This window comes from Rhagoletis zephyria, unplaced genomic scaffold, assembly GCF_001687245.7.
Source record: "Rhagoletis zephyria isolate East Lansing unplaced genomic scaffold, Rhagoletis_zephyria_1.1 Rzeph_scaffold_05970, whole genome shotgun sequence".
Taxonomy (NCBI): domain Eukaryota; kingdom Metazoa; phylum Arthropoda; class Insecta; order Diptera; family Tephritidae; genus Rhagoletis; species Rhagoletis zephyria.
The window spans coordinates 1-14,329 of NW_016163053.1; the positions used below are offsets into that span (position 1 = coordinate 1).

Consider the following 14,329-nt stretch of genomic DNA (forward strand, 5'->3'; position numbering starts at 1 on the left):
AATGTTCGGCTCCGCCCGAACTTAGACTTTCTTACTTGTTTTATTTGGCTTTTACAATTGCATGTATTAAAAGGAAATAACTGAAAAATTGCACTTGCCTAAAAAACCTCCTTCTTAATTTGGAATTGTTTTCTGAATAATCAAAGCTTTTCGCTAGCTTAGAGGGGAAAACTTGTTAGGTGCAGTTTCTTCCATTTATAGGCCAGCTCTCAAGAAAAACGAACAATTCATATAAAGTAATGCACGAGAAATGGAAAAGAAATTTTCTTCTATCAAATTTCTTAAATCAGTTTGCAGCTCTCAAGAAAAAATTATTTCTTCAAGTATTTTTTCTTTTTAAATATCTTAAATTAAAAAAAAAATTAGTAAAACAAAGCTCGGTTTTTAAAGAAAGAGATGCTCCTATTCAAATGAAGTGAGGGGCGCTTAATGTGGGAAGTGAACCTTTTTCGTTATAAATTCTAATATCTCGAGAACGAGATAAGCTAGCAAAAAAAAAAATTAAAAATGCGTTTTTCGCTTCCTGCGACCATGGATTCCTTGTCGCAAGAGCAGCAAACATATTTGCATAAAAATTTAAAAAGTTCACTGCATACTGTTTTCAGGTAAAAAAAAAGAAAAACAATTTAAAACCCTCTAACTTTGAAGATCATTTGAAAGGTCAAGATAATCTTTTTATCCAACGAAACTATTTTTTCTGAATTCTCCATCTGAAAAGCATTAAAACGCTATTGTTCTCGTTCTCGAGATATTGGAATTTGTCACGAAAGGAGTTCAAGTTCCACACTGTGGGCCGTATTTGAATGCTTGAACTCATTTAAAACGCATAAGGATCAATTGAAATTCGGGCCTCTTATTCATTTTCATGTAATCTGTGAAAAAGCAATAACTGAATCGGAATAGCTATCAACGTATAAACACAAGCTACTTTCGCAACTATCAGTGCCCAATGAAATAATTTTCGTAGATTTCACGAAAATCGAACCTAAGATGGACCCCGAACTTTATATCCGCTTTCCAGAGATCATTTAATTTTAAATCAGAGCTGGAAAGGTTTCACTGCAATTCGCTGAACGTTGGCTTTCAAATATGCGAAAGTTCTCGGGTTGTCAGTGGGTTAAAGTGAGCTCAAGAAAATAATCCAGATGAAAAAGGAACTCAATTATCAAACTTTTTCAACAACCAAGATTTTGTTAATAAAATTCAAAAACCTGGATTTTGTTAATAAAATGTGTTTATTCTTTATCTTTTCATATCTCTTCTGTAGTTCGTAGTTAAAAAAAAAAACAGCTTAGTTGTATGTAAACATAAAGGGACGTTTGAAAGAGGTCGTTCGAGTTACATTAAAATAAAATTAGTAATGTCTTTTGCTAAATAAGAAAACTTATATATTAAACATCTATCAATTTTGCATACATAAGCCGAATATATTTATTTTTGGGATAATTTGGAATTCGATTTGTGTTTTGTGCGCGTCAACAATAATTCCTTTAAGTACAGGAAAATACGGTAAAGCGATGATTTAAATGTCTTTTGTACTGTAAGCATTTGTACATATATATGTATTATGTACATGCATATTCAGCCAACAAATATAAATAAAAATTAATGCATCTGCGACGTTGTACGTATAGTGTTTTAGGATAATTTGCTTTTTCGGGTACCTTTTTTTTATTTTAAAACGCTGCTGCTAGGTTATATGAATGTAAATATTTTTTTTTTCCTAAATTGCATTATATCAAAATACACGCCTTTTCTTCTCCACTAATTCTCAGTAAGCATACATACATACATATTTACTATTTAAAATAACTAATCAAAAATTTTACTTCGATCGCTTTACAGCGCTGTTATTTTATTATTGGTTTTTGGGATTTCGTTGAATTCCATTGGCAATTTTTTTTTTCACCAAGTTGTAGGTAAGATTTACATTTACATATGTCTGTCTGTATATAAAAGTTATTGCTATTTAAATTTATTTATATATCTGTGTGTGTGATTGGCAAGTCTGTTTCATGCATTGTTCCTTGTTTTTTCATTTTCTTTGTTTTTTTTTGTTCTTAATTTGAATTCTAAGATCCTATTCTGTTTTCATCCATTATTGTATGTATGTATATATTCTTTCGTCAGCGCCTTTCTTATTCAATTCTGTAATTTTCCATTTGTTTCGTTTCATTGCACCTCGGTTAAAAATTAAACATTTTTCTATTACAACGAGTATTAACCGATCGATGCTAGTTCGTTAAAAAATAATTAATTTCATTAATAGCTTCATTTATCTATAAGTTAAAAAAAAAAAAAACATTCAACCGAAGTGTATGTATTTATGTTACTAAACTTAGTTATTTAATTGCAAGAAATTTGTTGCGTAAAATTAATATTCGTAGCCAATTTGTGGTGATATGCTTCCACCAATTCGTAAGTGAGTATCCAGAGCGTTCATTGTCAATTTCATTCGCACCACCCAAACTGTTAGACCGTACTTCAGTTCTTTTAGTTTTTTTTTTTTTTTTGTTTTTTTTTGTGTGTTCGAAGTGACACTGGCAACTGTACAGCGTGTCCGTCTCACGGTTGCCGCCGCATTCCTCAACAGGACGGCATGCGGCGCATTCATCATCAGTCTGCCGACAGTTCATCGATGCGACAACGCACGGCGTGCTCCACCACCTCTAAGCTCGGGTAGTCCAGCTCTTTGACGAGACACAAAGTTGCCGATAGCAAATTCGAACTCTGAAAATTTGAAAAAAAAAATTAAATTATTTTATAAATTTTTTCAATGGAAATTTGGTAAGCTTGTTTCGTGAAGCTTGAAATTTCAGCCGTATTATTTCTACAAATCGAAAAATTCCTCAAGTGTTTTCATTTTTCACACTTACCCGATTTATGGGGCGCCTATGATAGCCCGAATAATGATTAAGTACAGCTGTTGAAACGGTGCTAGCTGAGTCACTGTAACGTCCATCGGGCCGCCTATAATGAAATAGTATGTATGCATATAATTAATTTACACCACTAATTCAAGAAAAAATCACAAATCACTTCATTACCTGGCTCGCGGTCGCTCCGCGTCATCCCAATCGCCGCCATTTTCACGCGCGCTGCCATTCCGATAAGCATAACGGTCACTGACCTCACTTCGACGCGGACCACCACTGCCGGCATGATGCAATGCAGCAGTGCTGCCAAATTGATTGTGCTGCTGCTGTTCCTCCCACTCAGTCAAATCGGTTTGGCTATGACGGTAATGGGCAGGATATGACGGACGGTCAGACTGGTAGTATTCCTGCCAAAGAAAAAAATGGCAGAATGGAATAGCAACGCATATGCAAATACGAAAAATTTCAACAACAAAAACAACGTAGCTGAAAGCATATGTATATGTACGTAAATTTAATATACTATTTTTGCACCAAAAAAAAAACAAAAAAATAATGAATGATTTTAAAAATACCAAAAAGTAACTGAATTGAGGATTAATAATCGTATTAGTATTACCGCAACCTCAACTTACCTTCATCGATTGTGTAGATATGCTAGGTGGGATAGGCGCACGCTCCCGGTACCCAACATGCGGACTATCCTGATCCGAGCCCGGAGAGCGCTGTTATTCATTACCAAAAGTTTCAATTTGTTAGTCAAATGCAATTTCGTATAGCCGCGCAGTTGAGCGAAGGTATGTATGTATGTATGTACGTTGGTGTATGTTAAAATTTTTAGGAGTTACGATTTCGGTGTTTGAGTGCAAAAAAAAATACATAACAAAAAATTGCTGGTTAGTTTAGATAAAGGGTGCGTCAAAGTGCTTAATATAAGCTGAGAGCCGTTGACTACGAGCACAATGACATACATAAATATGTATTTGTCTTTTCCCAACCCATATCACCTACCTATTCAGTTCACCTAAAAGTGGAGTCCTCCTCGCATATTTCATGCCATGAATTCATAACACAAATTTCCCTGGAAAACGTACATATCTACATATGTACATGTTTTAATTTATGTATGGACCTAAATACTTATGTTTATGTACGTTTGCAAATGAAATGTTGCCGAAAAATCGCGTGACACTCGACAGTGGCATATTCACAATCGATAAATGCAAATGACTCTCAGAGAGCGGATAGGAGCGGTCCACCTACAAAGAAGAAGTTAGCCGAATCCGTTAGCGCGCTAGTTTTTACATCCTTCAAAATAAACTCCCATAGTCAGAGATGAATATTATAGACCCGTTAGACTATATTTTATTCAAAAAAGTAAACTCCTTGACACTACTCTTTCTCTTATTTTATGTCAAATTCATAAAAATTAATGATTTCGCTGACACGTTCGAAAAATTCATGTCGCCATCGACAAGGCGTTTAGATAACGAAGCTTAAAAATTGAAAGCTGTGGCCTGTGGCCCGTCGTTTCCAATGTGTGTTCAAACATCAGTCATTATAGTGCTTTTCTCCAGTCGCGTACTAATCCGAAGGAAACGGTGATCCTACACAGTGCAATGCCTTGTTATGCTCTTGGTTACGAACCAGCAGAATTTAGTGACTCCGTTCGAATACATACTGACGCCTCTATCTGCAAACAATTGAATAGGCACAAGAAAATCATGATTCCCCGTCGCAAAAAAAAATGGACTTTCCGCATATCGCTAGACTCTCAGCACAGTCCGAGGCTTGCTATGGTTGTATGTAAATTAGAAATACATTCATAATGGGTAGGTACTCGTAGTCAATGGATCTAGAGCTTTTGAGAGACTTCAGTTTACGTAAAAAATAAAAAAATAAAAATAATCGCAGCTACCAATGTTCTTACATCATTTTGATGATAGGACAACCGATTCACGTTCGTGTATGAATTATATTTCGGTGAAGGTGTATGCGCAGCAACTGGCTCCTGTGCAATGGGTGTTGACGATGGTGTCAGAATAAAGACGTAAGCAAAATTGCAAAATGAAAATGAATTAGTACAGTGTCCATTAGTAGTGATGTTTTTGTTGATTTGGTGGTTTAATTTAATGAGTTGGTGGATTTAAAATAAGCATGGGCGTTGCCTAATTGTGCGGGCAACACATTTCAAAAAAAAAGTTGCGGGTCCCGATTTCGCTTAAACTTCTCAAATTCATTTTTAGACTAGCCGTTCTGGTTTTCACAAATCGAGTAAATTTTCCAAATTAAAATTGAGTGCTGCTGTGCAAATAAATTCAAAAGATGCACGATTACCAGTTAGAAAAGCAAAAACCATACTATTTAAGTGTTTGTGAAAGCCAGAATAGGGCAGTTAGGAAATATAAAATAAATTTTGCAAAATTTTTTCGCAGTTTTTTTTTTTGTCATTTTCAAAGTTTTTAAAATTGCAGAATAACTATCTACGATTGTGTTACGAAAGCATTAACGCTACATACATGAATGCAGTTGGGAGCACGAAATACCTGTGCGGGTGAGGCTGGTTTCGATACCTCATTGCTTTTGCTCGGCTCGCTGGCGCTTTCCTCTGTATTTGCCGGACTGTTTTGTTGCGAGGGCTTCGTTTGATTGATTGCAGTGTTGATATTAGTAGCAGAGGTGCAATTAATTTTTTAGTATTTCAGAAATAGATTAGTTCAAGGGGTTTTGTTTGTGCGCGATGTCCGTATTGTAAGCGTGAATTTAAATTAGAATTAGTTATTAGTAAGTTAAAATAGATCTTAAAATACTTTCGCAAATCGAAATACTAATTTTTAATTGAAAAAAAAACGAGAACTACATATTAATATTTACAAAGTATATAACTCAGAAAATTTGGCAATCAATTCATGTATGTATTTCTACACAATTCAATAAGTGCTTGAAGCTGCGAATGATCACGGTATATTATACTATACATTCGTATGTATATATACATATGTACAAACATATATGCTAAGAGTAGTAGCCGCATAATTAGGAAACCTTTACAGGGAACAGTCTCCCAAATACAGAGTTTTTTTTTTGGTTAGCTTTGAATTATAAGACCACCACTCTTTACTGAAATCGATTGCGGCTACTTTGAACGACCATCGCGCCAATAAACTAAAATCTCGAACTTTTTTTTTTTTTAAGTTCCATAAATAAACCCAACTACTGCCTATTTTTCAATACCTAGAAAACGAAAGAAATTCGCAAAACGAAATTCTGCTTCATCAGCATACCAAGCCCGTTAACTGAAGGTAAGTTACTACACTAATCAATACCACATAACGTTACCTTAATTCACAAAGGCACGAACCAACAAATTTTTTTTATTTTAGAGGAGACGCAAAAAACATTATAAAAATAGTATTACGAACAGGTAGGGCTTTCGAAAAAGTGGCAGGTAACACTTTAAAATTTTTAATGAAGGTGTACCAAAATCTGTAAATAAAAGCAGTTTCGAGAAAAAAAAATTGGTTAAGGCCTTTTTGAATTAAGGTAACGATATGTATGTAGAATGTACATACATATGTACACTAATGATCAAAGTGCTGCATATGAATCAAGTGTTGAAATCGATTTGTTTGCGGTGGTGAAGATGCATCAGTGCAATCAGTTATATCCTTCTCATAAAATTTTACCTCTTTCATTGGACTCGAACTGCGGCGCTGCTGATATTGTTGCGGTGACGAATTATGTTGGTACTGTGACGCCGCTTGTTGTTGTTGTTGTTGTCTGTGTTGTGGCGGGTACTGATGTTGTTGTGATTGCTGCTGCAGCTGTTGTTGTTGTTGTTGTTGCTGCTGCTGAGGAGGTGAGGGCTGTTCATAACGCTGTGTTGGCTGTTGTTGCGCATAGCTATCCTCGTACACGTCCTCCTCTTCCCGCGTCCCGCCGGAACCACTGCCGCTGCCGCCGCCGCCACCACGCAAAGCCTCATCGAGCTCCTCCTGTGTCACCTCAACATTATCCAACTTCTTCAGATTTGGCAGGGCGCGAAGCACTGTTTGGCGGTAACTAGCAAAAAAAAAAAGGGAAAATATTTGTGCATTTTGGGATGCCGGTCTATTCAAACAATTTATCTGAGTCTCACTTGGGCCCAACCCGATCACAGCACGGATTCTCCTCCAGCCATAAATATTTGAGAGCAGGCAAGCTTTGCAGATAAGCGATTTCATTAATATCCTGTATGTTGTTTTTACGCAAATATAATTCCTGAAGTTTGTGGCAGTCTTCAAATGGTTGCAATGTGGTAATTTTGTTGACGCTGAAACAAAAAGAAGAGCCAAAAAAATTGTTGTAGTCGTAGTTAAAAACGGTCACAAAAAGATCTGCATTGTACTAAAATTTAATGCGCTATAAAACTGCGTACCTAAAAATTAAAAAAAAAAATTAAAATTTTTGGGACACCTTGGTCTTACAATACACATGTTTATGTATTTGAATGAAATGATTTTCATAATCGGGATCAAAACTATGCAAGCCGTTTTTACAAAAATATAAGCCAAATACTACTGAAATTATTGCGGGCAAAATCGAAGTTTCGAATTTTTAGGAGAAATACCGAACTTTAGTCGATTGTGTTACTTTTAATGAGTCCGACCAATTCGCACAGAAATTTTGTACAAATAGAGCAACGTTTACATATGTACATACATATATACATATTAGGGCTGTGCGATTATTCGATTACTCGAGCAAGTTGGTTAATCAATTATTCGGTTAATCAATTACTCGAGTAATCAAGATGTTTATTACTCAAAACGATGATTAATCGAGTTACTTGAAATATGATTACTCAAAAAAAATAATTTTGCTCGTTAAAAGAGTTTGCTTTGGAAAATGCTTATTTTCTTTTTTACATTCAATATATGAAAAAAATTTGATGTTTTAATTTTTGAAAACTGAAACGTTGTTTTCAAAGTATCAAGGAACTTTAACTACTTTATACATATGTAAAGAGTTGAAATGTTGATTACTCATTTTACTCGAAATATTGATTAATCATAAAGCAAATTACTCAAATATTTTTGTTTTTGGTTAATCAAAAATCTTGATTACTCGAATAACTGAACTTTTGAGTAATCATAATTTCCAGTTAATCGAATAATTGAGTTATTTACTTTATGATTAATTAAAATTTTGAGTAATCAATTAATCGCACAGCCCTAATACATATACATATTTATTTTTTTATATGGAAAAAAATGCGTAGGACAGTAAGTAAAAAAAATCTCAAAAATCAACGCGAATTTTTAGACATTTGAAATTTTCACATTATAATAACAATATAAAATTTAATGCACTATAAAACTGCATAGCTGAATTTTTTTAGAAATTCGTATTAAAAAGTTTGCGGTTTTGCAGATTTTTCATAATTTTCGTACACAGTAACATTCTTGGATTTAAATGGGGTTTGTTAAAATATAAGCCATAGTTTAATACAAAATTAACAAAAAAATTTTAGCATGTAAAACATTGCGAATATTAGCAAAAAAAAGAGCAGCACGCTCAATTTTGTGAGTAACAGTACATAATGATGACTGCATTTCCTTAAACGAAGCTTTAATCAACTGCAACGTAAATCAAGCAACATATGCACAAACATGGATTCGTTAAATAAATGTAAACAGAAAATAAACCTTCCACCTAGTTTATATTTCGTTCAAAGAAGTGAATCATTCATGTATGTATATGTATATATTTATGTACATAATTCTTTTGTTTCAAAAGATTACTCATCCCTACTAATAACCGAAGTTGCATCGAAACTCTTATTCTCCTCGTAGTTTGCGTGTAATTTTTATTCATTTTGACTTAATTGTTTTGCCTTTGTCGTCAGTTAACCAAAATCGGTAAGCTGACGTCATTGCTGGTGATGTTTTCGAAATTCATTATGTTTATAATGAGCGCTCGCTCATGTTACACTACTAGTCCAAATTACAGAATGCCACAAGAAAGTAATAAAGACAAAAAAGAAACTAGAAGACACATCATAAAATAAACAAACGAGCTTCTCTTAAGTACTGCTGTGCTTTTTGAGTGTCATCAAAGTTCCGTTAGAGCCATATAAAAGATATGTAAATACATACAATATATGTATATAAGGTACCTATCGTCATTGTCAATGCAAAGAGCTCTAAACAACAAATTTTTCATTTTACTGGAGAAGCAAATTTTACATAGAAAATGCTTTCAGGGCCATCGTTAAGATGTCAATTAATATCTCGTAGTCTTTAAGATATGTACGAGTAAGATTAAACTTTGGATTTTGCTATAGGTAGGAATGCAACACAAACTATCCGAAGCTATCCGAAAATATTAAGCAAGGCAAAATGGTTAGGGCCTTGTTCATTTAAAACGAGCATTGATTGATATGGCGAATGTATTTACATATCTAAATACTAATGCGTATGTGTGTATGTACATACCTACATACAATAAATCTCGAACAAGCTTAGTGTGAACACCTGTCGCAGCTGTGTAAGAAAATATTGTATGTATATTAGGGTGGTCCAAAAACAGTAAAGTCGGAATTGTAACGCTCTCACCCCCCCTAGGATTGTTCTATATCGAAACCGAAATCAAAAAATATTTAGAGGTCGCTCAAAGCGCTCAAAGTTTTCCATGTATTTTTATATGGAAAAAATTAATTTTTTCGTAGAAATGATATAGAATTCTTGAAAGTCAATATTTTTCAATCTGTAAACTCTGGTTCTCTTCAACAGACTTTCAATAATAATTCCCAATTGTTTATTGATCTGGTTCGATGGTGAATCTGTATAGCATAGTTGGTGGCAAGTTCGAAATGGGTGAATATCGTTGGTCCACATAAATCCAGTATACGTAGAATTATTTGAGATGAAATCCTTTAACTGCCTAATTAATGCCTTTATGGGCATTCTTCAAGAATTGTGCTTATTATGGTAAATAATAAAAATAATAAGGTAATTTTTTTTATTTTTAATCAAAATACCATAATACATATTTCAAATCAAGCAATTGTAAATGGAATGGTAAATAATTTACAACGCACTCTAATCTAAATAATTGTTTAGCATAGATACAATTTTGTACCTGTACAACCATTTAAATGGTAATATTACGATCAAAATTAAAGAAATAAAAAAAATGTCGTGTATAAAATTTTCTTTAGATCACTTTATCCGGAATTTTCTATTCGGAAATTTTTTTCAATTTTCCTTGGCCAGAGACAAACGCAACAGAAAAACAGCTCATATAGTGATTTAAATTTTTAAATATTTGGCAACCCTATTGAAAATGATTAATTCTGGTTAAGAGTGCATTGAAATGCCTTGCATTCCCTGAATACGTTGCAATATTTTACTCGATTTATATTTAAGTATATATGTCAGGGACGCACCCAGGAATATATTTTAGGGGGGGTTTTATATTTCTGAAGATATATCACCGGAAAATACTGAAAATTTGCTTCAGATAATACCCTCTTTAAAATACATTTATGCAAGTTTTATGTACAGTATGTAATAAATAAATAAACGTTTTAAAATTCTTAAACTGCACTTTATTTACAGATTAACAGAACTCAAACGCTTTTAACCGACTTCAAAAAAAGAGAAGTTATCATCTCGCCGGAATACATAACTTTGGACCACGTGAACCGTTTTCAATAATCCTTTTTTTATTAGAAATATAGTACCTCAAGGTTCGTCCCGTAATTTGTTTTAGAGATCCGATGATTGGATCATGAAGAAATTAACGGTACCCCTAAATTTGAATATGAGAATTGAAGTCGGTTGTGTTCTTTCCTTAAAAACTACTTGTTTAATAAAAAGTTCTATAAACTCAAGATGCGCTCAACTTTCAAAAGTACCTAATAAAAAATTTTAAAAAGGGGTCAGTAAAAATAAATTTATTGATTCCATGAATTTTTGCACTTCTATGTTCATTTTTTCGATTTCTGGTTTTCGATAGAGATGGTGATTTTTCACGATTGCTAAATTTTTTTAATATTTCAAATACCGAAAAAATTAACTGAACTCTCAAGAAAAACGAAAAATTCATATAAAACGACGGACGAGAAATGGAAAAGAAATTTTCTTCTACCAAAATTTCTTAAATCAGTTTGCAGCTCTCAAGAAAAAAAATGCTCGTATATTTATTCCCTCATGAAAATTTACAGCAAAAGCAAAGCGCTTTTTCAAGCAACAGAAATTATAATAAATATTTCTTATAATTTCCTTGAGAGCTGGATTCTTAGCTTTAAGATACAGCTTGTATTTGAGGTTATTAGCTTTAGGGGGGGTTTGAACCCCAAAACCCACCCCTTGTGTGCGCTAATGATATATGTACATACTTATGTAGACAGCTTTAAAACTGAAATGTTTAAACGAGGAAAGCCAGCGTAAAGCTAGCTAGCTAGAAAAATATTTCAATAAAAAATGTTATTTAAATACCATAGAGCAAACCTTGGGTCAGGTATATGAATTTCTTTTGTATTAAATTATAAAAATAAAAACAACCTTCGTTCGTTATTTCTGTTTAACAGCTATTTAAGTCCTCTTTCATTTGATACCAGATTTGTTTAATTTGGATAAGCGGTTTGTTTATTATTAGGAAAAGACTTTATTTATAAGCACCTTCAAGTGGATCATGAGTTTTGAGCAGTGTTGCCAGAGAGTCCTAAATATATATACATAGTTTGTATGTGTCCAAGGTTGCCATATACTAGTAGCTCGGGTATGTAGCAGCGTTGGGGGTTAATCAATTAATTTTTCAACCCACTTGGGAATTTATTAAAAAAGTAATTGGAATTAAACTTCAATTACACATTGCATTTAAATAAAATGTAATTAAATTAACTTAATTAAAATTAATTTAATTGCAATTGAAATTAATAAAAATGGAAAGCTTTATTAGACTATTATAGGAAACTATAACTGTTGTTTCGTCTAAGAACAAAAAAATAAAATTTTGATAATTGAAAATATCCCTAAGAAAATCACTAAAGATATTGTATCCCTAATTTTTTCCCTCATGGCCTAGAATCACCCCAAATATGGTGAGAATTACGCTTAACTGGCAACACTGGTTTTGAGTTGTGTCGTAATTGCAAAGGACCATCGATATGTATGGTATATGCAAGTATGTATGAAGTTCAGTACAAAAACGGATAATTCAGGGTCATCATGATTTTCTTATTGCCGTTATGTTTTCTTCTTCAGAAAATTATCTTTTGTTAACCTTTACCATCTGGCGTCAAGCGGTCTTGTCAAATAGAACTATTACAACAGAAATGTAACTTTATTTTTACAAAGTAAATTCGCGATGGAATATACATTTATGTACAATAAAGGAATAAATAGAAATGTTGAATTGTGCAAACCGCAAATGCGTGCAGTTTTTATCGCAATGTTTTCTTATTTATAAATAGAGCTGAGAGAATGTCTACCCATTTCCGATGCTTCAAAATACATTCTAAACTAAAGGTATAAATACACCAAATGCTTACACACTTGTGCATCGTCTAAATTCTTAATTAGCTCTAAATAGCGAATTCCCCCAAAGTGTGTAATTAAATACCATTTCTATTTCGGTTTTTTTTTTTTGATTCCCTAACGCTTTCTTTCTTTTTTTTTTTCTTTTTTGAACGAATTGAAAGTTTTTATCAGCGTATTGGAAAGTCATTAATCATTTGAAAAATTGGGTTTGTTACTTCAGAGGTGAGTGAGGCTTGTGTGTTTGGATGTTTATGTTAGGCCCAGCAGGTGGCCGAAAACATAAGTAACCAATAATCAAATCGTTTATTTATGTATTTATACAATTTGATACAGTTATTGTTGGTTTTTGACTGTATTCAATTTTAAAATTTCCCTTCGTTATAAATAGCTTTAGCTTAAAGTTTAAAAAAGAGAATACATAGATTTGCAAGAGACTTCAAATGGCCGTGATGAGGCACTTTTTGTATCGAAGATTTTTAGCCGCTCGCCGATAGCAGAGATATATGTATGTGATGCTAGGTAAACGATGGATTTTTTTTTATATCGTTGTCAACCAACCTTGCCTTTTTAACCACATAAACTAATAAGCTATAGTTTAATTTCTTCGGCTATTTTAAAGTGATACTACTTAGGCATAAATTGTTAATTCAAGGCAGCTATTGCAATTCAACAGTCAAAAAAATTTTCAATACATTTTTTTGGTTACTTTCTGAATTACTTTGAAGAATGGAATTGGAAGCAAAAATTTTATTTTTCCATTCCTTTCAAATTGAATTGAAAAAATGTTTTCACATTTTCATTCCTTTCAAAGGAATTGGAAAAACCCAATTACATTACTAGCACGTAATTAATTCCTTGTAATGGAATTTAAAAACAAAAAAAAATACTTTTGAAATTACTTTTAAGTAATTGAAAAAGTAATCAATTCCTTTGCTGTGAACTGAACGAATTGATTACTAATTACAATACCTTGTAATTTGTAATTGAGAGTAATATAATTCTTAAGAGAATCATTACGGCCCAGCTCTGTTTAACAGGTTCTATCGTATGTATGGTACTCGTATGGATTAGTTTTGTATTTTGTAAAAAAAAGAGCAATCGAATATTTTTAACAAATCTACAGCTGGACGTAATAGTTTAGAAAACTTGTTGCTCGCCTACACGTTCTCCAGCTCAATCCATCTACATACATACATACAATACATACACATGTACATACATAACATTTAAGATATTCAAAAGCGTTTTGGCCATATTTGCACATTGCGTTGATTTCGCAAAACAGCGACTTTAAAACACATACATATGTATGTACATACTCACTTACACCTACAAACTATATTAAGCGGTTACTATATTAGACTGAGCGCACACTTCGATTTCGATCAATTGCCTTCATCGACAACAGTGCATATACATACATACATACATATGTAGTAAGCTTGTACAGCGTGGCGACGATTAACTGTTACCCAGGTTTCTTTGAGAAATAAAAGAGTCCTTTATAGATTTTGCGAAAAAAGTATTTTATTGTTAATTTTCCACAGATTTTACTTTAGTTGTATTAATTAGTTTTTAAATTTTAATCCTTGTTTACATTTGACAGCAGTGTAAACTTTGAGAGAAAAGTTCATTTGGCACGCAGGTCCTCGTCAGTTAATTTATTCCATATCTCCTGTAACCATAGGCAAATTTTCTCCATTTTGAGTCCCTTATACTCCCTCATCTGTCCAACATAAGGCCTCATACTCAAAAATCGAATATACTCGGAACTGGTGACTAGGACGGCCATTCATTAGACCAACCTTAGACAGTTTTTTTCTTTTTTGTATTTTTTTTATACAAAGCCTAAGAAAAAATACACCTGAAAAAGACTTGCGTGCCAAATGAACTTTTCTCTCAAAGTTTACACTGCTGGCAAATGTA

General features: G+C 33.0%; 1 protein-coding gene across 8 annotated transcripts in view; it reads right to left on the reverse strand.

The window, feature by feature from the left end:
* Positions 1-1,913: 1,913 nt before the first annotated feature.
* Positions 1,914-14,329, reverse strand: part of LOC108372681 (mediator of RNA polymerase II transcription subunit 15-like) — a 26,485-nt gene continuing 14,069 nt past the window's right edge. Inside the window, exons 3-10 of one of the 8 annotated variants that reach the window (XM_017628416.1) lie at positions 7,015-7,188; positions 6,563-6,938; positions 5,423-5,515; positions 4,807-4,887; positions 3,512-3,601; positions 3,048-3,283; positions 2,877-2,970; positions 1,914-2,730 (exon numbers count right to left, since the gene is read on the reverse strand). In XM_017628416.1, coding sequence (XP_017483905.1) covers positions 2,617-2,730; positions 2,877-2,970; positions 3,048-3,283; positions 3,512-3,601; positions 4,807-4,887; positions 5,423-5,515; positions 6,563-6,938; positions 7,015-7,188 — 1,258 coding nt within the window. In that variant the 3' untranslated portion in view covers positions 1,914-2,616. Of the gene's footprint in view, positions 2,731-2,876; positions 2,971-3,047; positions 3,284-3,511; positions 3,602-4,806; positions 4,888-5,395; positions 5,516-6,562; positions 6,939-7,014; positions 7,189-14,329 lie in introns of all 8 variants that reach the window. The other 7 variants (XM_017628415.1, XM_017628414.1, XM_017628417.1 and 4 more) reach the window with 7 other exon arrangements.